At 36.6% G+C, this 27435-nt stretch overlaps 3 protein-coding genes across 7 annotated transcripts; 2 read left to right on the top strand and 1 right to left on the bottom strand.

Annotated features, from left to right (window-relative positions):
• Positions 1-650: 650 nt before the first annotated feature.
• LOC119066651 (histone H3-like) lies at positions 651-4669 on the bottom strand. 4 transcript variants are annotated; one of them, XM_037169224.1, is made up of 3 exons: positions 4507-4669; positions 1028-1494; positions 651-964 (listed from the first exon to the last, which is right to left on the bottom strand). In XM_037169224.1, exons 2-3 carry the CDS (start codon positions 1472-1474, stop codon positions 842-844), a joined length of 570 nt encoding a protein of 189 aa, XP_037025119.1. In that variant the 5' UTR covers positions 1475-1494; positions 4507-4669; the 3' UTR covers positions 651-841. The 4 variants fall into 4 exon arrangements, with proteins under 4 accessions (XP_037025119.1, XP_037025121.1, XP_037025117.1 ...); XM_037169226.1 differs by having other exon boundaries at positions 1028-1491; XM_037169222.1 differs by lacking the exon at positions 4507-4669 and adding an exon at positions 4340-4500.
• A 12337-nt stretch (positions 4670-17006) lies between these two features.
• LOC119066649 lies at positions 17007-18262 on the top strand. Of its 2 annotated transcripts, none has more exons than XM_037169220.1 (5): positions 17007-17164; positions 17430-17474; positions 17531-17659; positions 17723-17996; positions 18064-18262. In XM_037169220.1, the coding sequence occupies exons 1-5, from the start codon at positions 17105-17107 to the stop codon at positions 18153-18155; spliced, it is 600 nt and encodes a 199-aa protein (XP_037025115.1). In that variant the 5' UTR covers positions 17007-17104; the 3' UTR covers positions 18156-18262. The 2 variants fall into 2 exon arrangements, with proteins under 2 accessions (XP_037025115.1, XP_037025116.1); XM_037169221.1 differs by having other exon boundaries at positions 17430-17480; positions 17541-17659.
• A 1168-nt stretch (positions 18263-19430) lies between these two features.
• LOC119066644 lies at positions 19431-24396 on the top strand. The gene is made up of 6 exons (XM_037169211.1): positions 19431-19533; positions 19604-19761; positions 20817-20879; positions 20956-22085; positions 22153-22269; positions 22332-24396. The coding sequence occupies exons 2-6, from the start codon at positions 19722-19724 to the stop codon at positions 23037-23039; spliced, it is 2058 nt and encodes a 685-aa protein (XP_037025106.1). The 5' UTR covers positions 19431-19533; positions 19604-19721; the 3' UTR covers positions 23040-24396.
• The last annotated feature ends 3039 nt before the right edge of the window (positions 24397-27435 follow it).

Here is a 27435-nt window from a genome sequence, read left to right as displayed (position 1 = left end):
CACTAAGATTTCACAAAATTTTACTAAAATTTCGCTAAATTTCACTAAAATTTGTTTCGCTAATATTAGGCACCGGTTGGCTGTCATATTTCATATGGTAAACACACTCAACAGGGCGTAGATTCTCGTGGCGTTCTCAACTCTACGAATTCGTTACTTGACAGTTCTTATAAGATTTTATACGCGCAACTGTCAACTTACGAATATTTGGAGTTACGAAAACACGAGCATCGTCGCATAGGAGTCAAAATGAATGAATTGGTGTGCTTGACAAATAGAAAATTCAAAATTGAACATATCAGGCCACACTTTTCAATGTTGAATTCAATTTCAAATTCCATATTGTGGGACCATAACAATTGAACTATGGTGATACGGTGCTGATGCCTTTTCTGCGTGACACTAACTTCGGTCTACAAACTATTTTGTTTTGTCTGAGATTTAATTCAGACTGACTGATTTTCACGTAGGCTCTCGGTTTATTAGGGTTGGGGTTTTCTAAACGGTACGTTACACCAAGAATCTTCTAGCGCTACGTTACTCCAGTTCGGAATCGTATGCAAACGACATAATAAGTAATACCAAGCTTCAAACATCAGCTCGAAGCTATTTCAATTAACGCAACAGAAATTCTCGCAAACAAGTCTTTATTTCATTTAGAACACCAATCTTATTCTGGAATTCAAATCTTAAAGGAACCTTACGCTTTGGTCAATGTTTCACAAAATTATAGTTCAGTGGATTTTCAATGTAACAAACGGAACATCATAACAAAATCAAAAAAAAAAATAATAATAATTCTGCACTTAATCAATGCAAATAACTTACACTTTACGTCGTATTACCATCGTCTTAGTCGCTGGGCCAATTGAATGTCGCGCGGCATTATCGTAACCCGTCTGGCGTGGATGGCACACAGATTGGTGTCTTCAAACAATTGAGTTAGATAACTCTCACAGGCTACCTGAAACAATGGATTCGAATGTGGCATACCCAAATGACTCTTACGGACATAGATAGAAATTACCTGGATCGCTTCCAAAGATCCAACCTGAAAGAGTACATCAACCTTCAACTGTTGACAAATTTCACGCACCAACCGTTGAAACGGCAATCGATTGATTAGCAACGACGTTGTGTTCTGGAAATGACGAATCTCTTTTAAAGCCTTCGCTCCATTCGCGTGTCGAAAGCCAGGTGGTCTAACAACATTGGCATCGTTGTGTCTTTGTGGTGGCGAATTCGAAGCGACACGGGGAGTGCAACTTTTTCGGGCGAACCCTTTTTTCACCGGCGACTTGTGACTGGTGGATTTGCGCGCCGTTTGCATATTTCGGAGGAATGCTGTGAGTGTATGTGACTTCGGTCCTTTGGATCCTTTGGAACCCTTGAAACCTTTGGAACCCTTGGATCCATGAGGACTATGAATAAATCCCAATCCCGTTGACTTTCGAGCAGTTTGTTTTGTTCGCATGTTTGCCTTACTGCTGTCTGCTGTAAACAATAAAACATTTACAATCAGATTAAGGAAAATCTGTCTGCAGCGAAGAGTATGGAATTGATCTCGCTGAATGTCATGTAAAACTGAGATTGATGCAGAATAGGATAGTGTGCGATCAAACATAGAAATTCCTTGATCTTGTATTGCTTGTGTGGACAACCAATGAAACGATTTGTTTACGAAAATTGGTTTATTGTTTCCCCTTGCATTCGGTCGTCGTTACCGACCATAATCATGGCTAAAACAATAAGTGGTCATAAACGAATCGGCTCTACATGTTGAAGCTGAGCTTCTCTTAAACTTACGTTACTTCTAATGTCACAACAATTTTGAATTAAATTCGATTTCTTGGCCGCAGATTATATCTGGGTTCAATATTGTGTTGATTGTTGTTGTTTGTGTTGACATGACCTATCTATGTTCTGACAAATGTTGACATAGGTCATGTCAACACAAACAACAACAATCAACACAATATTGAACCCAGATATAATCTGCGGCCAAGAAATCGAATTTAATTCAAAATTGTTGTGACATTAGAAGTAACGTAAGTTTAAGAGAAGCTCAGCTTGAACATGTAGAGCCGATTCGTTTATGACCACTTATTGTTTTAGCCATGATTATGGTCGGTAACGACGACCGAATGCAAGGGGAAACAATAAACAAATTTTCGTAAACAAATTGTTTCATTGGTTGTCCACACAAGCAATACAAGATCAAGGAATTGATTGCTTTGAACCAGCTAAACAAACATCCAGCAAAAACATAGAAAACATTTCAAAACAATTAGTATTTACATATCACTGCAGAACTGGTTATTTATTGAAAATCGATTAACAAAAGCTTAGACGATGCTTCGTATGTAAATGCAGTTTTCAAAAATCATGCGTTTAGCGAAAATTTCGAAATTTCACAACAGCACACTGATGTTTTGATAGTTAGAAGTTTAGAATATGTTGGATGACATCCTAGACTAAATATCATGGTATAGACTGACGCAAAAGTTTTACGGTAAAACTGAAGCTAAAGTAAACCGATATTACTTTTTTTTTTTTTTTTTTTTTTTTTTTTACATGCAAGCACAAACACAAGGGATATATCCCTTTGATGTTGATGGTTCACATCAACACGGTCTAGCCTAAATAATTGGGGGAAATGCTCGGTAATGGGAATTAATATTATTCTTGAAAAGTTGAGGATTACATACGGGGGGGAAGACATGAGCCGGAAGACTATTCCACAAACGAATCGCAACTGAGAAGAAAGTTCCCTTGAACTTTGCCGTGCGGCAAAATTCAGAAGCGACAACATGGGGATGTGCTCGTGCTGATTGCCTAGTGACAAGAGTCGAATTGTGGATAGGCGGGATCAGCGTCGATATCTCCGATGAACATTCACCGTAATAGTATCTGTAGAACAACGAAATAGCACCAACGATGCGCCGATGTTCGAGAGTGTCAATTGGATTTGTAACGCTTTCGTCACCGATCAATCGGATAGCTCTCCTTTGAAGTCTTTCGAGAAGATCCAACGTTGAGGGTGGAGCACCGACCCAGAGATGAGAGTTGAATTCAACTAGAGGCCTTACATAAGCTTTGTATATAGTCACAAGCTCTGTGGACGAGAAGAATCTTTTGCATCTCCTGAGAAATCCCAATCTCTTTGCCGCTGCCTTCGTCACACTCACTACGTGTTCATTCCACAGCATCTTGCTGGTAACATTCGTTCCGAGCAATCTTAGACTTGAAGTGTCTTCAAATTCGTCGGTCAACGCACGTATAACACATGCAAAATACATCTCAACATTCATCAACGCACACCTCAAGCAAAATTGGTCAGCTTCAGAAAGTACTCAATTTTACATGAAAATATTTTTACAGTGTGTCACAGTTATGTAACACTCTCAGGTTTCAGCACCCTATATTTTGAGTACCACTCATGCTTGAAGTGCGTTGCTTTTATACATCGATCGAATGTCAAAAACAAAACAAAATTTGAAAAAATAATTCATACAAATCAACATTGGCACCGATTCTCGAGTGCCATAAATTTTTTGGTACTCACTTACACTAATCCACACAAATTAACACATTTCGTATTTACTTTTGCTTCAGCGCTCGAACAAAATTTTTGTATGAAGGGCCAGTCTATTTTTATTTAGTCACAGCACTGCTCCTAGCATGAACACTAAATTGACAAGTGTCAAATTTGGAGGCTTTAGTGATAAGAGCTACCGCTTAGGATTGTTTGTATTGTATGTTTTAACTCATACAACGAAAACGAGTCACACATGAACATAGAAAATACTTGAAGACTGATATAGTAGAAGCAGTGCTTTATTAGGTACTTTATTAGGCTCTAGATGTGTAATTATGACAGGAGGTCGCAGGCCGTGTGTCATAATCACACGTTGTGAGCCTAATAAAGTACTTTGCACCGAGTTTCATACAACGTTTTATGACACAGAGGCGAGATCATTTTCATGATGACCTTGTAAACGTCAGACACGATCCCAACTGTCAGACATGTCGAAAAATATCGAATGAATTGAACGAACGATTTTCATATAAAAATCAGTAAGTTGAACGCAGTTAACGTCAATTGATTGAGGTTAAGGACTACTTGACGAAAAATTAAGTGGGGTTACGTTGACAAGTACCGTATGATGAAAATGATCTAAAGAATCATTTTTGACGCTCTAAACTGTAATAGGTTTGTATGGATTGTCACACACTTCTTGTAGAGGTTATGAATTTGGTAAATTGCTGCACTTTTCATGTCAAACAAGGACTTAAAACGTTCTGTGGATTGATTTTATGTTAAACAAATTAATCTTACTTCAATGAATGTTGCCCGAATTATCGATTTTTTGCCAGAGATTGAGAATTAAATTGCACTGAATTATTTGCGTTCAACAAATTTGATAAACAAAAGCCAATACACATACACATCGACGAACATAATGTCTAGAAATTTGTCCACTCAGCTAAAATGCTAAAACTTACACTGGTAATATTATACTGCTTTTATTTCTATGAAAAACGAAAATTCAGCTCTTGAAAACGTTAAACAGAATACTTATGCAAAGACAAAATGCGTAATGAAGTAATCAAATTTTATATTTATTTTTTTGAAATATTATGGCTACTTTTGTGTGATTCTGCAACTAAGAGAGACGACCAACATTTTCTGTAGAAAAACAAAAGAGCGCAGTAGTAATTGGATTTTACATATTTCTCTGAAAGGGTTCTCTCTTTTCTAACAGTTGGACAGTATGCATTAGCAAGCATGTGTAGTAATAGGGTGGTCGAAAAATAATTTTCATTTTAGATCTAAGTCCCTGACTTCAGATTTTGTGCATGGAATATGAATAGCTATTTGTGAGAAACAGGGAACTAATTTCTTGATTTGTTTTGGAAATGTTCATGCAATCGATCTACGTTTTATTCACTACTTTTTATGTGAATGAGGTGCAGAAATGATTTCTTTAGTATTTAGTCTATGCCCTAACCCAAAAACAATTTTGAATGACAAAATCTCTTCATGCGATGGTTCATTGGTAATTCAATATTTTCTTAAATATTGCTTCTTAAAATTTTGAAGCTTCAAAAAGGTCAATTGTTGCCTGTTTCCTAAAAATAAAATTTTAATTGCATGGACACTCTTCAAAATCGGCATTTGTTTCATTATCTCCACAAACATCACTACAATCAGCGACTTTCCATTTTGATGCATTTTGTTGCAGCCGAGGTTGCAGCTGTTTTCCACTTATACAAACAGATGTGCCACTTGATGGGAATACTATTTTCTACATTGAAACTATTTACTTGGGGATGTTGTCCCCCGAACTCTTGTCCGACAATTTCTTTATTTCTTCCTCGATTACACAACTATGACACACACCTTTTCTCGCTGTCTAGATTCTTCTCCCCCGAAACTCGCCTTCTTGATTTATTTATTCAAAGCGAAAAAAGACTGCTCGCATACGCCTTCTTGATTGTTTCTTATATTTCCTCTCGAGTGACTTGCTAGAATACCTGACAGCTTGTTTATACGAATGAAGAATGTACACACATATGCGTGGTAATCATAAAACCGTTTAAAGACATATTTGTTTGTAACAGCGGATCAGCTGAAAAACAGCTCAAAAACATCTCAAAAGAAATACAACACTAATTTCAAAGTGGTCGACCGTATCAATGCAATATAATATTTCCTCACCGTTTTCTGCAGTTGATGCTAAATCTTTTCTATGGAAAATTACTATCAAGAAGGTACAACCACCACAGAAAAATACTCTTTTTTTCTGCTGACTCCAGTAGATCTTCGGTGCAGACTAATTCGTTGTTTAGGTTGGATCTAGAAACGACTTTAATGCTTATTTCCAATAGAATTTTGTTGTGCAGATATTTCGCTGTGCTTGACTGTGCTGTAAAAATTAGTTTCAATACCTTGGATCATTCAATCCAATGGTCAGGGCTTTTGAGAAAAATAAAATTTACTTTTCAACCCACCCTAGTATAAAGTACACAATAGGATAGTATCGAGGAGCTCTAAAAACGTTTTTTATCTATGATGTAAATCTCGTTGCTGGTCGGATTTTTTTTCTAGATGTCCAGAATAATAAACAAACAGGAATGACTATTCATCAAAAAAAAATTCTCACAATTTTTATCGGTAGGACAATCTGCTGTTTGTTTATTTACTTACAAGTTTTAATGGTGTTTACGCAATAAACTTAGTGAAACCGAATATATCCAAAACTGACAAAACTTCCTCAATGGCCACACTATATGAATAGAGTCGTGTACCGTATTGTACTACTGTATGTAGTCATGTCATAAATATCTACCGGCTGGTTATTTTCCAAACGCATGCTAAAATGTTTTTTTTAGCGAATGAGAGGTTTCCAGCTCGAGCCGGAGGCGAGTGCTGCAATCGAATTCACTAAAAAAAGCCCTTTAGCATAAGTTAGAAACAACGTTTCCTAACAGACGTGGGAAATAGACGAAGTCGCGATATTTTAACACTAGTTAGGAAAAATTTACTTTCACGGACGCTCTCTCCGGCCAACAATGGAATTTCACATATACTTTTTCGGACACAATCGAGTGTGTTTATGATAGTTGATGAAATTGTTGTAGAGTTTGTAGAAAACTGCGGTAATTCATGTACCTTTCTAACAAAATAAAGAAATCCGAACCAAGTCACTTGTATCTCGAGTTATAGCGATTCTTAGTTTTACACGAAAACGGTAATTTTACCGGTAATACCGGTTCATCGACCTCAAGAAAAAAATTTAGTTCTACAACTTTTGATACTCTATCAGAATCCATTCACAAAAAATCTTAAAGCCTCGAATCCCACAGAGCCACTTTTCGTGACACAAGCGTCTGGACTATTATTGAATAATATTGATGTTGCTCCTTTGATATGAGTCGAAAAAGGGTTACAATTTTAATATTGTTCAATTATGGTCCCCTTCGAAATTCCGTATAATAATTTGTTTGAAGTAAATAACCTCCATACAAACTGCACACACACTCTGCGGGGAATAATGATCGAGATGTCCGTTGCATTGCGTTGCATGCTATCTTAAAAGAACCACTACTTGCGTAAAATTTGAACTGTCAAAATTTATTTTCGTTTGTAACATGAAATTGTTGTTTTGATAAAATTTGTAACGTTATTCTTGGACAATGTTGGGTCGGCGAGTAAATATGTGTTTGCATTTACTTCTTTTGTTCTGTGATGTACCGAAAAAGTTTATAAAAATTGGAATGAAACCTCTTGGCTGTTGTAGCTTCACTGAGGAATGAGGATTTGACAATAAACTTTAGCTCCGACGAATCCGGTCTAAGATCATCAAACATATATGTATGTAAGAAAATTTCCAGCGACCAGCGAAATAGTAAGATGTAACAATTTTAAAAGGGCCTTTACAAAGATCGCGCGTAGGAAAGATGGGTAAATTATTTTGTACATGACCGACATCCACTGCAAATCTCATCCCAGTACACTGAATGAAGTTTTTTTTTATGAATCGTTCAGTTCACAGGACTAAGAATGTCAATTAATAACATCACCAACATATTTTTCGCAATATTTGTCCGTGTCCCGTTTTCAATAACCCGAACTTTTTCACTGATGTGTTGCCTTTGTTCAAAAAGTTCATGTTACAGCGTTTGAACTATGAAAACTCATTTTCAGAACTGATTGTGAAAGTGAAACGCAGATTTCACTTCGCGTAGTTTAACCTGATTCAATTAAAAACTAAATAAATGAGCCATTTAATGAAACGCAAATTAAATGTAACTCAACTCATTCAAATTTTTCGCGCGTTAAAAACCGACAGAGGTCCCTGACGCATGAAATACAAAAAACGCTGACGGATATCTCGATCATTATTCCCCGTAGAGTGTGTGTGCAGTTTGTATGGAGGTTATTTAGTTTGAAGTATTTTGAAGCATTTTATGTAGGTCAACTAATCCAATACACCCACCCGAATTATCTACTACTCAAACTTAACTTATCACATCTATCAACCGTGTAGTGGTGGGTCGATTCATGAGTTGATAAAAATACTGATTAAAAGCCAGGAATGTCGTGCCTAGTCAGCATCCGTTCACACTTGTCTGTCGTGGATATTCTGCTTAATTTAAGGGGACCTCAAAGTTCTGGTCCTATGTTTTGTCATTTTTTGTTTGTTTCAATTTTATCCACAACTGCATGAAATGTAGAGGAAGCACAACAGTTTTATCTGCAAACGATGAGATTGTTTGGGGAAGATTAATGAGGAATGTTTCAAAAACGTCGGACCTATATTGAGGTAATCGAGGTCCTTTGATTCACAGCAAAAATTTGTTGATGTTTATAAATTTTGGCATTTAACAGTAATTTCAGTACATCGAATTCCCAATAATTGGCTTAAAGTTTTGTGTGGAGGTATGCATATATTATCCTTTAAGCTAGATCAACCAATGGCACACTATAATCGGTAATGGCTTCAGAGGATCTCAGATAAGAATTTTAATAGTTTCCGTTTATTTGATTAAGTTGATTGCGATTGATAGATTGAAATGGTGGCTAACGAATATTAAGTTGTCAATACTGGACAGTCGGTGTAACGAACTCAATCATTGCGTTTAGTATTGGATAATGTGGGTAGTCGATTAGTTGTTTCTGATTCTGAAAATCGTTTTAGTCTGTAACTAAGTGTCAGTCCTTTTATTTTTTAAATTAATAATTTTTTATCGTATTCGCGAGCCTGAGGTGGATTGAAAACATCAGCTGAATTGATTTGAAGTGTAATTTGGAGAATTCCCCTTATAAAAATCAAACTCAGCTTCAACAAAAATTCGAGGTAATTCAATTAACCATCTTGAGTGTTACGTTCCCTAGTAGACCACAGTCTCACTTTTCCAATATTCTATCTAACGTCTTCATCCATTAAAATTCATGTACAAGATGCCACTATTGACTATGCAATATTTCCGTGGAATGTCGATGGAATTATTCCAACAGTGGCATCAGGTATCATTGCAAGAGTGAGAGAGAGAATATTGGAAAAGTGAGACTGTGGTTGAAAATTGTGTACTGTGGTTATTCCATCATTCATTTATAAAGGAAAAACAACGAAGATGAATCGCCAGATCAAGATGGAAAAAGTTGAACCAATAGCGCAGAAAACCCAGTATGAAAATAATGTTTGTTGGCCTCCTGTCAGCAGTCGAACACGCAGCAATACAGCCAAATTTTATGAGCACCAACGAATTAATCAGAAAGACATTTTCGGGCTCGGAAAAGTGCTGAAACAAAGCTCAGTTTTTTCTATTGAACAAACGAAATACAAATAAATTTTAAAAGTAATGGCATTATCGACCATTCATCTTCGTAAGGTTCCGTGGTTCCACCTACGGCATGCAGACGTTTTTTTTTTGTATAAGCGAAGACATTTTGATTGACAACTGGATGGTGTGTAGATAATTTAAATTTTTAACGAAAAGGTGAGCGTCCTCTTCTTGGATGGTCTGCTTGTGAGCATACCTTGATTTAATCATAAAATCTCTCATTTCTGCTGTCTTGAGTCTTGGAGCTTCAGAAAAAACACCCACCGGGAAACACTTTTAATCATTCTCTTCCTTCATCGATTATTCTATTTTCAACAAATCCTTTCTTACTTTATCGATTATGATGAGATTCGTATGATATATTACATCATGAAACAAGGAAACGAGGCACAGTAGACTACAGGAATATTTTTCGAGAGATTGTTTTTGCAATGCATTTTGAGAATTGTGGTAAGTCACAGCACTGTTCAATATTTTGTGTGTTAATGCTAGGAGCATTGCTATGGGTAAATTAGATATTATTTCCGCTAGTTATTTCAATAATTCCATGGTAAGTAATACACTTCGTTACACTCTATACTGATGATGTAGTAAATGCAACGTGCACACTAATTAATTACTTATTCAACCGGTGCAAACTATTTTTTTTTTGAATCAAAGAGCGGTATTACAGATTAATCATCGGATTGTGTTAATGAGCTCTAAATAAATTAATTTTCATTTGGCGCTTTTATTAGCACACGAACAAAGATCTTCATCAAGATTTTATTATAATAAGAAAAACCTGATTTTTATTTACTTAGGATCGATATGTGATATTCTATAAATTGTCCGATACACTGAAGATGATCTGGCTACATGATCAGAAATATATTATTAAATGAATGATTACAAAGATGTTGATCCGGAGGTATTTGGCGAAGATTCAGAACTGTTGGTTTCATCAATGGCAGCCAAGTTGTTCGATTTTTCGACGGGTACGGTTGACATTGAACTGGCCCCACTATCACTGTCACTTGGACGATTTACCTCAATATCAACTTCCGGGATCGGAATACCAAACAAATTGCGCCAATCGATTTTTTCGAACCGAGGAAGAAAGTAAGGCCTGAAATTGTAAATTCTGCTTAATTTTTTGTTCTTGTCTTTGTGTTGTTTAAACCCACTTCTCAGTCTTCACTGCTTCGACTAGGGCTGGCATTGTACTAACCGCGATGGATACTATCCCGTCAAATCCAGTCGTAAATGAACATGGAATAAACGGCACACAATGGACTTCGCTCAACAGACTGATAAAGGCAGCCATTTCTCTAAAACATTCATAAATATTTAAAGTGTTAAAAATACTCTGCGAATGGAGTCAAATGAACAAAGTCAGCATGTATAGTTATTTGGATCACAAGGGACGAAAGTAAGAGGCCGCAATTGCACAGGTTGAATTTCTTTACGTCGTCCCGTGTGATCCACATAACTTTTTATCACGAGAACTACGAAAATTGTAATTGAGGCACATAAACTAGAAGAAATGCGTTATCACATAGAGGTAGACTACCTTAGAGGAATTATGACCGAAATTCATTGAAAAATTATATCACACACACATCACTAACACGAAAACACATTGCTTTGCTTTTGACATTATGAGTCCCTTTATTTTTGACATTAAGAGTCCCGTGTACTGTCTGTACACGAAGCTGTCACACACTCATTCAAATATATGATTTTTCATTTTAATTTGTCAATTTGTTCTATTGAGAGGCGTTATCGTATGATGAATTAAACCAACATATGCTGACATTTGCGGGGGCCAGGGGCGGCAGCACGTTGGTAAAAGAAAATATTAATATTATCAACCATCACAACAATCAGACGTAAACGAGCCATCAGAACAGTCGGAGCGTTTGCTGCGACTGAGCCCCGTACAAACCCGTATGTCTATTGCGTACGTGACCCTAGTGCGTCTGTCACCCTACTTTGACCGTAAGCCTATGCGCCGGTTAAAGTAGTTAAAGTAAAATTATTATGTAATGTGTACATCTTAGAAATTGCGCATAGCGCAATTACGAAGCCCCGTACGACGTTCCTCTCAAATAGAACAAAAATTTCAAATAGCCCTAAAATTTTAATTTATTGAGTATAAATACACATAGGGCCTCGTATCGGCCTAAGTCCGAGGATCCAAATTTAATTTTTTTTTTTCAACTACATTCTATTCGGCCTTTGATTACCTTCCAAATGAAACAAAAAATACTGAAAACGGATGAAGTTTGCTCGAGTTATATGTAAAATACACATAGGGCCCTAGTAGCGGCCTTAGTCCGAGGACCCAAATTTAATTTTTTTTTCAACAACATTCTATTCGGTGTTCGATTATCTTTCAAATGAAACAAAAATTACGAAAAACGGATGAAATTTACTCGAGTTATATGTAAAATACACATAGGGACCTAGTAGCGGCCTTAGTCCAAGGACGCAAATTTAATTTTTTTTCAACAACATTCTATTCGGTGTTCGATTATCTTTCAAATGAAGCAAAAATTACGAAAAACGGATGAAATTTACTCGAGTTGTATGTAAAATACGCATAGGGCCCTAGTAGCGGCCTTAGTCCGAGGACCCAAATTTTTTTTTTTTCAACAACATTCTATTCGGCTTTTGATTACCTTCCAAATGAAACAAAAATTACGAAAAACGGATGAAATTTGCTCGAGTTATATGTAAAATACACATAGGGCCCTAGTAGCGGCCTTAGTCCAAGGACCCAAATTGAATTTTTTTTTCAACAACATTCTATTCGGTGTTCGATTATCTTTCAAATGAAACAAAAATTACGAAAAACGGATGAAATTTACTCGAGTTGTATGTAAAATACGCATAGGGCCCTAGTAGCGGCCTTAGTCCGAGGACCCAAATTTAATTTTTTTTCAACAACATTCTATTCGGCTTTCGATTACCTTCCAAATGACACAAAAATTACGAAAAACGAATGAAATTTACTCGAGTTCTATGTAAAATACACATAGGGCCCTAGTAGCTTTTCACTTCTAAGGCCTTAACTCACGGTCCACTCACCCAATTTTAAAAAACTTTTTTTTCATGGATTCGTATTGACAATACCTATCATTTGCCGTGTCATTTACATTTCCATCGTTTATTTTGCCATAAATATCACCAAAAGACCTTAAATCACTTAGGTGGCCCTAACTCACGAAGGGCCGACCCGAATATGCCCATCTTCGAACTTAGCCTCACTATTTTGACTATCTTTCAGGGAAATTTTTTTTTTTTGAAATCGGATTTGATTTACTCAAGATATCGACGTGACGGACAGACGGACAGACGGCCCAAATTTTTATTGCGGATTCGTCATCTATGAACATAGGCAAACACTTTGCCCTCACCGTCTGCTTCGAATTCCATCAATTACACACGGCATCGTAATCCTATAAGCCCCTTCGTACTTCGTACGGGGCTAAAAACGACAACATTATCCTTTGAATTATTCGTCATCAACTTTGTATGTTAACATTAATCAGAGCACTGGCGCACGGATTGTTCAATATTGATCAAAGTAAACATCTTGACAAGATTTGACTTTCGCATTATGTTCATAGACTTTCGTATTATGTATTAGCCGATTTCGATACATAATTTGCATTTTTTTTACTATCGCTTCCCGTTTGGGAACCGAAAATTACAATTTTCGTAGTTCGTGTGATGAAAAAGTCAAATGTTTGTCTGGTTGTGAATGACTCGAATAACTCTAGACATTTTAAATAAATGTTTTTTCAATTTTAGAAAGAATAATTTATGTTTTACCAATGAAAGTATAAACCAGGTATGGTCTGTTCATACAAACCGGACAAAGTTTGACATTCGACCATACCTTGTGTTGACGTTCATTGTGTTTTACTACTATAATTATTGATCAATAGATTTCAGATCAAAAAGACAATGAAAGTAAATAGATACCTACTTATCTACTTTCATTGCAAAAAGAGACGAAATCCAATTTTAATCGTTCAATGAGCAGTTGACAAAATAAGAAATGTAAGTTCTTCGGTTGAAATTATATTTTCTTCGAATTATTTCTTCAAAACAAAAATCTAATTTCTCGATCACCACAAAATAATAATGGAAAATTAATTTCGACGAAACTATTAATTCATACCGTTTTGATTGTTTGTGTGGATCAGCTGAAAATTAGCTGAAGAAAATTCCAAGGTAAATATAGTGAGGAGGTAATGCCATATATAACCGAATCAGATGTGCGGTGGCACGAAAGTTCGATACAAACGCCACCTCTTCCCTTCGTTGAAAGCAAAAAATGCAATAGAAAGTCGGGCCATCTGTTGTGAGATAGCGAAAATATTTTTGTGAAATGCAAGTAAATCGTAGTCAACCATTTTAAAAAAAGATGTCATTGGCATCGAACTTATGTGCTAGGCCGCGTGTCTGAATGGCATTACCTCCTCACTATATTTACCTTGGAAAATTCATGCTAAAATTTCACTGGCGCTGACGATCAAAATATACTAATTTTGTTTTGAATTTAAAGTCTAATAGATAATGCGATGTGAGACGAACATTTTCAAATAAACATTCATACATTGTGCTGGTAGCCAATTGTGTCCTGTAAGAAATTCACACTTGGTACATTTTGAGAGCATTTAGAGAAAATAGTTATTTACGTATCGATTGAGGAGGCCGAAAGAGTTACGTATTAAGTGACAGATATGTAAGTTTCTAGATCTTTGCCCCGTGACATTTTGAGTCCCTCATAACCCCACGGACTTTCATTGATGCTATTGGCCGCTCATGAGTGTGAGGGACACGATTTTTTTTTTACCTAGATTAGGGCATACCAGACGAAATCTGGTAAATGGCAGTTTCTTGTCGTGATGACCCCACGACTCGAAACGGGTGCCATTAGACGCCCACAGATCCCAATGAACCAAAAACACTTTGTCAGACAAAAATTTTTCAGAATTTTCCGATGCCAGACAAATTGAAAACTCAAAATTCAAGATTTGGTTTATTTTACTCTGCCGTGCTAGAAGAAAAACAATAATAACAAATTAAATTGTTTTTCTGTCGAACCGTGTCAAGACGATTCTGTGCTGTAAAAATTAGTTTCAGTTTTTCAATACCTTGGATCATTCAATCCAATGGTCAAGGCTTTTGAGAAAAATAAAATTTATTTTTCAACCCAGTATAAATTATTATTATTATAAAATATTTCAACTAGTATAAAGTACACAATAGGATAGTATCGAGGAGCTCAGAAAACGCTTTATCTATGATGTAAATCTCGTTGCTGGTCGATTTTTTTTCTAGATGTCCAGAATAATAAACAAACAGGAATGACTATTCATCAAAAAAAAAAAAATTCTCACAATTTTTATCGGTAGGACAATCGACAATCTGCTGTTTGTTTATTTACTTACAAATTTTAATGCTGTTTACGCAATAAACTTAGTGAAACCGAATATATCCAAAACTGACAAAACTTCCTCAATGTCCACACTACATGAATAGAGTCGTGTACCGTATTGTACTACTGTATGTAGTCATGTCATAAATATCTACCGGCTTGTTATTTTCCTAACGCATGCTAAAATGCTTGTTTAGCGAATGAATTTAACGTATTTCAATTTCATCCACAACTGCATGAAATGTAGAGGAAGCACAACAGTTTCATCTGCAAACGATGAGATTGTTTGGGGAAGATTAATGAGGAATGTTTCAAAAACGTCGGACCTATATTGAGGTAATCGAGGTCCTTTGATTCGTAGCAAAGCAAAGCACTAAAATTACTGAAAATTACCGACCAAAAATTTGTTGAATTTGGTAAATTTTGGCATTTAACAGTAATTTCAGTATATCGAATTCCCAATAATTGGCTTAAAGTTTTGTGTGGAGGTATGCATATATTATCCTTTAAGCTAGATCAACCAATGGCACACTATAATCGGTAATGGCTTCAGAGGATCTCAGATAAGCATTTTAATAGTTTCCGTTTATTTGATTAAGTTGATTGCGATTGATAGATTGAAATGGTGGCTAACGAATATTAAGTTGTCAATACTGGACAGTCGGTGTAACGAACTCAATCATTGCGTTTAGTATTGGATAATGTGGGTAGTCGATTAGTTGTTTCTGAGTCTGTAACTAAGTGTCAGTCCTTTATTTTTTAAATTAATAATTTTTTATCGTATTCGCGAGCCTGAGGTGGATTGAAAACATCAGCTGAATTGATTTGAAGTATAATTTGGAGAATTCCCCTTATAAAAATCAAACTCAGTGATAGAAGTCTTGAACAAAAATTCGAGGTAATTCACTTGACCATCTTGAGTGTTACGTTCCCTAGTAGACAATTCGGAACCACAGTCTCACTTTTCCAATATTCTTTCTAACGTCTTCATCCATTAAAATTCATGTACAAGATGCCACTATTGACTATGCAATATTTCCGGGGAATGTTGATGGAATTATTCCAACAGTGGCATCAGGTATCATTTCAAGAGTGAGAGAGAGAGAGAGAGAATATTGGAAAAGTGAGACTGTGGTTGAAAATTGTGTACCGTGGTTATTCCATCATAAAGGAAAAACAACGAAGATGAATCGCCAGATCAAGATGGAAAAAGATGAACCAATAGCACAGAAAAGCCAGTATGAAAATAATGTTTGTTGGCCTCCTGTCAGCAGTCGAACACGCAGCAATACAGCCAAATTTTATGAGCACCAACGAATTAATCAGAAAGACATTTTCGGGCTCGGAAAAGTGCTGAAACAAAGCTCAGTTTTTTCTATTGAACGAACGAAATACAAATAAATTTTAAAAGTAATGACATTATCGACCATTCATCTTCGTAAGGTTCCGTGGTTCCACCTACGGCATGCAGACGTTTTTTTTTTTTCGTATAAGCGAAGACATTTTGATGGACAACTGGATGGTGTGTAGATAATTTACATTTTTAACGAAAAGGTGAGCGTCCTCTTCTTGGATGGTCTGCTTGTAAGCATACCTTGGTTTAATCATAAAATCTCTCATTTCTGCTGTCTTGAGTCTTGAGGCTTCCATATCAGAAAAAACACCCACCGGGTAACACTTTTAATCATTCTCTTCCTTCATCGATTATTCTATTTTCAACAAATCCTTTCTACATTTATCGATTATGATGAGATTCGTATGATATATCATGAAACAAGGAAACGAGGTACAGTAGACTACAGGAATATTTTTCGAGATTGTTTTTGCAATGCATTTTGAGAATTGTGGTAAGTCAATATTTTGTATGTTAATGCTAGGAGCATTGCTATGGGTAAATTAGATATTATTTCCGCTAGTTATTTCAATAATTCCATGGTAAGTAATACACTTCGTTACACTCTATACTGATGATGTTGTAAATGCAACGTGCACACTAATTAATTACTTATTCAACCGGTGCAAACTATTTTTTTTGAATCAAAGAGCGGTATTACAGATTAATCATCGGATTGTGTTAATGAGCTCTAAATAAATTAATTTTCATTTGTCGTTTTTATTAGCACACGAACAAAATTGCATGGCAATGAGGAGAGTTATTAAAAATTAATTTTAAATGAAGCGATCAGTTTTGTCTCAATTTTTTTCTAGGAATTAGTCAAAGCTTATTGTATATAAAAGCGCCAAGTCGGCAGCAAAATATAGTTCACATTCAAACGAAATTCTATTCTCAACTTGATTATTGTTAGTTGGAGAACAACAATGGTAAAAGTCTATTCTGTTGTCGCCCTAACGACGCTATGGATGGTGTGGTGTACAGTGGTGAGTACAGTGAACAGTGCCGAAGGATAATTGGCTTAAGTGATAAGCGCTACTTAAGATGGTTATGCATGTGTGTTCTGACTCATACGACGAACACAAAAGGCCCTTCAATATTGTCTATGTTAATGCTAGGAATGCTAGCACAATGGGCCCACTGGCGGCCTAAGTGCATGTTTACTTAAGCAATTAAGGAGACGCCCTATTTAATAATAATAATGCTAGGAATAGTGCAATGAAAGAAGCCGTATAACAATATTTATTTCAGGGAGCAGACCCTCCGGAATGTCGAGGCCGTCCACATCGAAACGGGGTTCTAAATATATTTCGCAAAATTAAACTCTGAATATAATTAAGAATATTTTACAGTCAACGACGGATTGTTGCAATGTTAATTTAAGCCCAGAACAGGTGGAATGTGCTCGAAAAATCAAAGAAAAATGGATGGAAAAGCGGAACTCATCCGACAAGGAAAATGTTGATATGAGTGATGTTGGGGTAGGCAAAACTTTGAGATTCAAGTTCAGCTAAACCAACATTCAATTTACCGTCAAAAATTAGTGCACATCGGATTGCATTTTTACCACAGACATCGTTACATCAGATAATGAAATAATTACCGAAGAAGTCAAACCAGCTCTAGACAAAATTTTGGAAGGACCTGAATGGCAATCATTATCACCGACGATGATAGAAACGTGCAAAAATCGCGCTGTACAAGGATCTGGAGGGCGTAAGGGACACGCCGGTCATTGTAATATGGTCAAGGAAAAGTTTCTCTTTTGTATCAATGAACAGATCATCGAACACTGTCCCGATTCGTTGTGGAAGAACGGTAAAACTAAACAACTTTTTTTAGCTTTGATCATTTTTACCATTGTTGGATGTCTCACTTTTTTTAGATGAGGAATGTAATAAGGCTCGAACATATTTGAAAAATTGCCCATATGAGAAACGATTCGGAGGAAAACGGGGACAACAGGAAGAACAATAAAGAAACAGGAATAAAAACTGTGTAACCATTTGAAAATTGACATTAGACTTGAATAAATGTGTTTCTGTTATTAGTTGAGCTGAATTGAATATAACTTGCTAGAAAAACTAAAGTGAAACCGCTGGCGTTTGAACGATAAACTTCAGTAACGTTCAGTATCTGACATTGAAACAGTTACAGAAGCAAGTCCCAAGGTTGTTTCCGATTTAATGTATTACGTAGCATACTCCAACATATTTGTGGCTTGAAATATAGAAAAAAATCGAAAATATTCTTGATGTAATGGATCATTTTCGCTGGGGGCAAATTGTCATGTAATGGTCAACTTTCGCATGGGGCAGGCAATATAAAATTGTATCCTTCCATTTCAAAGTTGACGTGTGGATCGTTGCACGTTTGTGACATTGCATGGTTACATAATGTTTTTAGAAGGATAACTCGAAAAACGGTAGATCTGTTATGGGACAGACCCACAGATGGGACATCTCGTGGCCGTCAAAGTGGGCCCTGGTGTGCTGGAATTAACGCTTTCAACCTGGTCTGGTAAGGTTAAATGTCAATTTTTAGCCTACAAATTCTTTAAATCGATTTTTTACCGTGAAAAGCCATGATGGCATATTTTCGGTCAAATGGCGAAAGATAAAAATCATGCTGCCTTCCACATTTTTCTCCACTTGGCCAGAAATGTGCCATCATGGCTTCACGGTCAAAAATCAATTTTAGGAATGTGTAGGCCAAAAACTGACATTTAAGTGGTAATAAGGTAATTTCTTCTTTAAGAAATTTCTAAGTTTGACTGACTAACCACAGTGTTCTTTAAGGAATATCTGCCTCTCGGACTGTTTGTTAAATCTCAATGATAAAATGCGAAAAGGGCGCTGAAGAAAAATTTCGCAAGGCGTTGAAAATGAAAATACATCTGGATCCACAAGCAAATTTCGTGTGCCGATTAATTTTGGTTCCACCATATCAACTCGAGCGTAACTCTGATGTAAGAAACACAAAACAAAGATTCAAATAATTAGCGTCATGTTTGGTTCGTGAGCTCAAATGATTATGGTAACAACAGATTCAATTGAGGAACTCTAGTAATTTCAAATTGTAACTTCACTTACGCGCTCAAAACCAACCGACTTTAAAACGATAAAAAACTGAAACGGTGGCTCTTGGATCTGTTTGCAAAAAAGTAACCGAGAGAGATAAAGATAGAGCGAGAGCACTGAAATAAAATAACAAACTTTTTGAAACGTCAACTTATTCGACTTTTTCTTTTGTTCCTCTTGTTCGTACAACTTTGATATCTTTTGTTCGCTTTCGTTGGCATTTTTTAATTTTTATTAGTATTCGATGAAGTGTTATACGGTCTTCTATGTTAAGTGTTCGCAAATAATCTATTTATTCAACCGAATTGAGTGAACGAGTTCTTAAATTTTACACTTTCTTTTCAGTGAAAAATGATAAAAACATTCGCAAACGAATTGTACGATTAAGTAGACGATAGAAAAGTGATACGTGTGTTGTGAATGTGAATTTGTGCAACATCAACATCAAAAAGATCACCAAGACATGACGGATACGTTTCCAAAAAACGGGCGGGTTACTGAAGGTTAATTTTTACTTTAATTAAATTAATTAATTGGAATGGCTGAGTCAAAAATTGTGTGACTGATTACCGAGACACAGTCATAGGCGACATGAACACAGTTTAACTTCGATATTACTCGTTCGTTTCATTCATTTTTCTTCTTCATATTTTTTTTAATACATTGTGGGAAAAAAGAAACAATTTCCTGTAATTATGTACGTTGTAATTCGTAGAGAAGAGTTCCAACGAAAGGGTCATCTATCGTATAATATACCTATCTGCTCTATACGTTCATGGTACACACATACCACCTGATGTGAGTAATGTTAATCATGAAATTAAAATGATTTGTTTTAATAAAATTAATTGACCGCAATGCCTTGGGTGTCCGTGAAATTGCAAAACCAAACAATAACAAAAAATCAAAACAAAACTTTTCGGTGTTTTTGTATGGAAAAAACATCATCACAAGCGGTTTTCAGTATCATTTTATTGTAAATTTAATCGGTATGCATACGATCAAATCGCATCTGGGTCATTTAACGATAAAATGTTTTGACAAAAAGATTGTTTTGAAATTCCTTACAAAGAGACTCGCTTGGCAAGTCAAGCAATTAAATGATTTTGAAAATGAAATTTTTACTTTCTTTCGGTTTTCTTAAGCGCTAAGATGTGTTGTATATTATACCGTTGCGATCCGCGCTGATTGTATCGTTGGTCATGGGTGAGTCTGTATGCGTGTACAATGATGATATGAAACAACGATAAAATTATGTGCGAGAGCAAGGTCAAACCAGCAACATTAAGAATTTCAATTTGTATGAAGCGTATGTGTATGGGCGGTATGGGCATTCTACGCCGTAGAGTGGACATGAAACTGGAGATTAGAAATATCACAATGTAGCGATGAAGCCCAGAGTTTTTGTCCGATTTGTAGCGAACTGAGTCAGACCGGGAAATATTTTCATATGAAGTCACTGCGTAGATCGTCGAGTCTGGGCTGTTTCCGTAGTATACAGTCCACACACATCGTTCTGAGAATTATTACTAAATGAAATCTCTATTAAATTTTCTAGTATGCAAGGAATGGAGAGTTCACGAGGACAACGCCCTGGCTCATCATTTGCAGTCACAAGAGAGTGAGTTTTCTAAACTTTAAATTCGACCCAACATTCGACCATTAAAAAGTTCTTTGTTTTATGTGCGTTACTTCAGTCAACGAGCACTATAAGGGCAACCGCTACAGAAACCAAACTGTTCGAGAAGATTTCCCAACCGCTCTCAACGAACAAAATAAAGAGAAAGAGAATGCCGAACGACAGGCAGCATTGTACCATCAAATGATCAATGAACAAGAGGAAGCCGACGCTCGGGTAGCGCGTGAGCTTGCCGAAAAGTTGAAAGCCGAAATGGAAATCGAACAGCGCCACCAAGCAGCGGAAAATGAAAAAATGGCCAGAAAACTGCAAAAGGAATTGTTCAGTGACAAACGTGTTGGAATGCCGCCCATGTCACCGAATGATTTAATTCCACCAAATGTCTCTCCGAAAAAGGCAAACATACAACAGTATTCACCAACAGTTGTCGAAGATTCTCCGATATCACCTTCACCCACAAACTCACGTCTGAATTACGTTTCGTTGGACTTGAGTAATCCACCGGCGAAATTGATTCAACAGCGATCACCGTCGTCGAGGACACAATACACGCAAGTGATGCCGCAACAGTCGCAACAACCGAACTATGATCTTTCCGGTTATAATGAACAGCAGCATCACCATTACGACCACATAAATCTACAGTCTCATACTCCAGAGAAGAAACCGCAGCCGCATTTCGATCAAAATTATCGCCAGAGAACTCCAACGAAAATTTCCGGACATACGTCACCACCACTATATGCGAACGCTGAACCTACTGAACGACACCCGAATAGAACAGTATCACCTGATCACTATGAGAACAGTTCTATACGCACTCATCAACACATTGGCCACTCGCAATCCGTTTCTAATGAAGCACCTCCAGTTCGTCCAGAAAGAACCGACAAGCAACACGAAATGTTAAAACAAACGGATGCTTTTAAACGAATGAAAAACCAGTCCGATTCGACAAGAGCACAATTTGAAAGGTTGTCGCTGGAAAAATATGACCAGATCATGGGAAACTATGAAGCGGATGATCATTGTGATGGTGCCCAAGGTGGTGAAGATGTGGAATTGAATGTAAATCGTCAAGGTAACAATGGGAATGTGGATAGGATCAAGGCTATGCAAGAGTTGGGAGTACCGGCCGATGAAATAATCGAGATAGATCGCAGAATCGCACAACAGGAGCGGGATGAGGTTGGTCGAATGTTTTTTTTGTTCTTTATTGAAATGCCTGTAGATTCTAAGGAAACTTTATTTTCAGGAATTTGCCCGTCTCCTGCAGCAACAGGAAAATAAAAATTTGACGTTCGAAGAACAGGATCGGCTAGTTGCAATGGAAGCCCAGGATAAGGAATTGGCTAGAATGCTGCAAGAAAGGGTAAAATTCATTAAATTGTTGAAAGAGAACAGCTGTACTAACACCTGATGGTATTCCCATAGGAAAGAGCTAAAGCTAAACGGGCTAAGGAGCGAGCACGCCAACGAAAACTTCAGCAAAAACAAGAAGAATCAGAAAACGCCAGCTCGACTCATTCAAGAACCCATTCCGAGCTGGATGGAGATTCGTATTCTGATCCAATCGATCTTATAGCAAACAATGACGGCTCCAAATCAACTCATCCCAACCGCGACGGAAATGTGCATCAAACTCAGGCCCAACACATGTACTACCAAGATGCTGTGAATCTGTACGATGCCAACTATTCGAACCCGGTGGATCTAATCCGATCAACAAGCCGCAGTCCGACTTCATCCGGCAGTAAACAGCCGGCAAATCATCGCTACGACGACGATATGTATGAACGACCGATCAATGACGTCGAATATAATGGTCCGAAACGGCCGAACAATTTAGATATTCGACACCTGAATCGGCCTCATCAGCCGCCAAGGCCACCGAAACCCGATCGCGACGAATTGGGCAATATTGCTACAGTTATCGATCCCACGTACGTCGAATCGAAGGGAAGTCCAACAACGCCGAACAGTATTGCCCAACATAATCCGGCGACAAATTTGCCAGATTTTTTGGATCAGAGCTCGAGTGCGGTGCCTCCGCCGTACATGCCGATTCAGGGAACTCGACGAAATATTTCACTTGACAATAATAAGAAGAAGAAAGGTAAAGACAAGTGCACTCATCAGTAAGTGGGAGTGGGATAAATACGACACAGTGTTAGCATAGGTCCACCACTTCTACTCTCTAATTCAATCAAAATGTTTTATTGATATTACGGTAACGTTAGATATAAATATGGGATTGGGTTGATGTAAGTTAACGACTATCCTTTTCTCGGTTGATTTTATTTTTCACTTTAGGAGTAAAAGTACAAAAACTGAGTCCCATAATGGAACTTGGTGGTAATAATAATCAAAAGCAATCAACGTGCTAGGGTCTTGCATTTTAGAGGCAATTTTCTTTTAAATTTTTTTTTGTTCAATAATATCCAATCAAATAGCCTTAATACCGAGGGGTAAATGACTTCCAGAACGGGTGTGACATGATTTTTTGAATTTGAACGGAGCTTGAACTCCGGAGTTGTTTATCCCTCAAAATAGAGAACACACGCAAGGCTAACACAGTGAAAATTCGGTTACATTCTAACAGTCTAAGCGCTAAATTTTTAGTTTGAAAGTGATGTTTGGGAGAAATAATCATGAAAAGAGACTAACGGAAACACCTCAACTTGAAAACAAATCGGTCGCTGTCATCCATGGAGTGGAATGTTTGTTCTTCGTATTGAATCTGTTTAGCTCGAATTTTTATTTAGACGAAGTAACTAAGATTTCTATGAAGCAATGGACGAAACATATATATTCGATATTCAACACTGATTTCAAGTTTTAACTCTACTCAAATGGACCCTAAGCAATGCCGAACTGGCTCAAAAAAGCCCTTCGGGCGTTGTATGGAGAAATTTTTCAAAAAGCCCTTCGTCGTCATTTATCCATACAAAAATCAAAAGGCCCTTCGGGAATCGCCCGAACGCCCATAGGGCCAATCCGGCACTGACCCCTAAGTCATTAAAAACTTAGCAGATATCGAATCGATTGATGGCTTGCTTGTCTTCACCATCTCTGTCTAATATTCCACTTTTTTAGAAAGTGTTTAGAAATAGGACCAATCCGTTACTTAGAATGCAAGGCCGAAAATTCCTTTGTTTTTTCTTTTTGTACTAAACGCGTCTTTTCCATTGTTTCTCGGTGTTTTTTTTACAAATTGAAGCACTGGCAAGTCGACAAAAATCAGGAAAATACGTAAAAAGCAATGATCTTTCTGCATTGGGCTTCCTTTTATGTGAACTTATAAAATCAATAAACAAACTAACATTGGGCTCATCTACAACGGACTATATATACAGTGCCTCCAGTGATCTTTTTTATTTAATTTTTTTTTTTTTACAAATTTATTTACCATTAAATATGACCTGTTACGTAATCTGTACTCGGAGCACAGATGCGACAAATAAATGAAATCTCAGCTATACTACAATAACCTACAAAACGCAAAACTTTACAATAACCTACAACATTACAGCTCTCATAAACTAATATTTATAAACGAAAAAGTTAAAACATTTTTTTTATAATTGAAATAAATTGTACATAGAGTTTTTATGGATTTTATGATAATGACAAATATACAATACCAGACTTTTATTTACTTTGTGCAACAATACAAGGTTGATTTTTTTTAAATTATATGATTTAAGGACATTAGGTTGTAAACTGTGCAATTGACCGAGACACTGGAAAATTATTGGGAAGCCAATCTTCAATAATCAGGATTTTGGTTTGATGATCGATCAGTAGCCGTTACAGATTATTCCTATGCTCTTAGGAAAGTGATCCGAAGATCCGATAGGAAAATAAACGAAAAATTGAAATTAAAGACTCAACACCCAGAAACAACAATCAAATCGGAGTAGCAATCAAACATCGAATCGAATTTTATATAGACCGCTGTTTTTCATAGTGCTGTTGATCCGGATGTGTCAGAACTGTCGGTTGCATCTACTCCAACCAATTCGTTTGACTTTTGTACAGGATCAAATAATAGAGTGCTATCTCCGCTGTCAGCATCACTCGCACGCTGTACCTGTATTTCTACGTTAGCAATTGGTAAACCGAATAGCATCCGCCAAAATGTGGCCTGCAATTGCAAATTCTGGTTAATTTTTTGTCTTTGTTTTGTGTGGTTTAAGAAACTTACCTATCAATTTTCACGGCTTCGATGAAACTGGTATTGTATACTTAAAACCATGGATATTATCACTTTTCGTCCAATCGAAAATGTGTGTGGAGTATGGAGTAAACGTATCACCATTCAATTAACAATCCAATGAAGATAGCCATGTCATGTCTCTAAAACATTTATAAACATTTAAAGGTGATGCTAGAGCTAGAAACATTTTACTCTACCTTCCAGTTCATTCAAATTTATTAAGTAAATAGAAGCTAGAATAGATATTCATCGGAAGTTTCTATATACTTACTCGGTGTTACGGTCCGGTTCTAGATTGCAGCACAGTCTTGCCAAAATGTCATAGTATGACAAAATCCTGTACTAGCCATCGTTGCAGATGAACCTGAACCTGGTCCAGTTGACAGAATTTACAGCCGAAATACTATAACTGGAACATTGAAATTATATTAATGAGCAAACGGTGATAAATCCATTTAATCGATATGAGTTTAATGGTTTTACCATACTCACTCAGATGCTCAATTTCTACACATGTAATCGAATCAATTTTGCAATGGACAAATTGCTAAATTTCGCATGGGAGAGCTAGTGAAAATATTGTCCAACGTTCCACCGTTTTTAAAGGATGTTTAAAGGATGCTTTATCATGTAATGGTTAACCAGTGATTTACCATTAAATAGAGTCATTTACTTTGGTATAATCATTGTTCAGAAACTAAACTCATTTCTTTTGCGATAAAAACCGCAGCTCCCCGATAATACGGTGTAAGTAGGGTTCCCATTTTTCAATTTTGAAAACGAGGACATTTCGGCATCAAAAAAAGGACAAAAAGAGGACGCCTTCACATTCAAAAAAGAGGACGAAAAGTGAATTTCTGACACGGAATTAGAGCAACTGTACATGCTCTTTGTGCAACTATTGTGTAATTTACACCAGTTCATGCTAAAAACAAAAAAGTCTGCGTACAATATACATTGAAATCTTCCTGATATTCTTTTGGATTCCTTCTCAGTGATAACATCCACACCATATTACCTGAATACAGACTTCGTTTTACCTTATCCTTGCGTGATATTCGGTATCTCACACAACGCTACGCCGTTCTTGTAAAATGAATAACTTTTACTTTAATGTATGAAAAAATGATGTGGTAAAGAATGCGAGCGGAGCGAGCGAATTTTTTTTTTGTGATGAAGATTTCGTTGTATTACCGTTCAGAGATTCTCTGACAGAGAAGATTATTAGTTAAATCCGCGCAACGAAAATTTTCCGTTCTTTAGGTATGAGCTGAAAAAAAGAGGACAAAGACGACGTCTTCTTCAAAACAGTGATGTTCTTAGAATTTTTGTAAAAAAGAAGAACGAGATGAAAGAAGAGAACATGTCCTCTAAATAGAGGACGAATGGTAACCCTAGGTGTAAGGAACTTGTTTGGTTTGTTCCCACTTAATGCATCCTTCTACAAACTGTGTAAGGAAGGAGTTTGGTTTGATCCAACTGAATTCATCCTTTTGCAAACTGTGTAAGGAAGGAATTTAGTTTGTTCTAACTGAAGGATGAATTCTGTTTAAGGAAGAAGTTTGGTTTTTTCCTACTTTATTCATCCTTTTACAAACTGCAAGGAGTTGGATTTTTGGCAGGTTTGAAACTGCGAATTTTTGGAACTTTCCTCAGTAGAAAGTCATGTAAAATGATTGTCACAACGACCGGACTATTATCCGGAGCGAGATCGAGAGAACCGAAGACTATTTAATTTATAACTTGCCTCGGGGTGTTTGTCAAAGTATTAGCTTCTCTTTCAACATGTTACAATGTGAGTGAGAAGACCGACGACCAGTTTATTATAACTTACCTTGGGGTACTTGTCAAAATATGTCTTTCTCTTTCATCATAATACTCTATTGTAGAATTCGCAGGTTCAAGTTCGCCAGTACTTCACATACATACTGGACAGTCGGTGTAACGAACTGAATCATTCCTGCAATCATCGCAGTATTGCGTACATACTGTGTGTAGTCGATCAGTTGTTTTTTGTTCTGAAAATCGTTTTAGTCTGTAACTAAGTGTCAGTCCATTTATTTTAATTAATAATTTTTATCGGATTCGCGAGTCTGAGGTGGATTGAAAACATCAGCTGAATTGATTCAAAGTGTAATTTGGAGAATTGCCCTTATAAAAATCAAACTCAGTGATATAAGTCTTGAACAAAATGAATTTGGAACGTATTGAAAACATTTCCCAACGTTCCATGGTTTTTTATTTGATCGTTATCGATAAACAGGTGAACTATCGTATCGTTTATTAAAGGAAATACATTACATAGCCTGTCATCTGTTA

This window comes from Bradysia coprophila, chromosome IV (assembly GCF_014529535.1).
Source record: "Bradysia coprophila strain Holo2 chromosome IV, BU_Bcop_v1, whole genome shotgun sequence".
NCBI lineage: Eukaryota > Metazoa > Arthropoda > Insecta > Diptera > Sciaridae > Bradysia > Bradysia coprophila.
The sequence above is the reverse complement of the archived record's forward strand: the minus strand, read 5'-3'. Positions and strand labels throughout refer to the sequence as shown.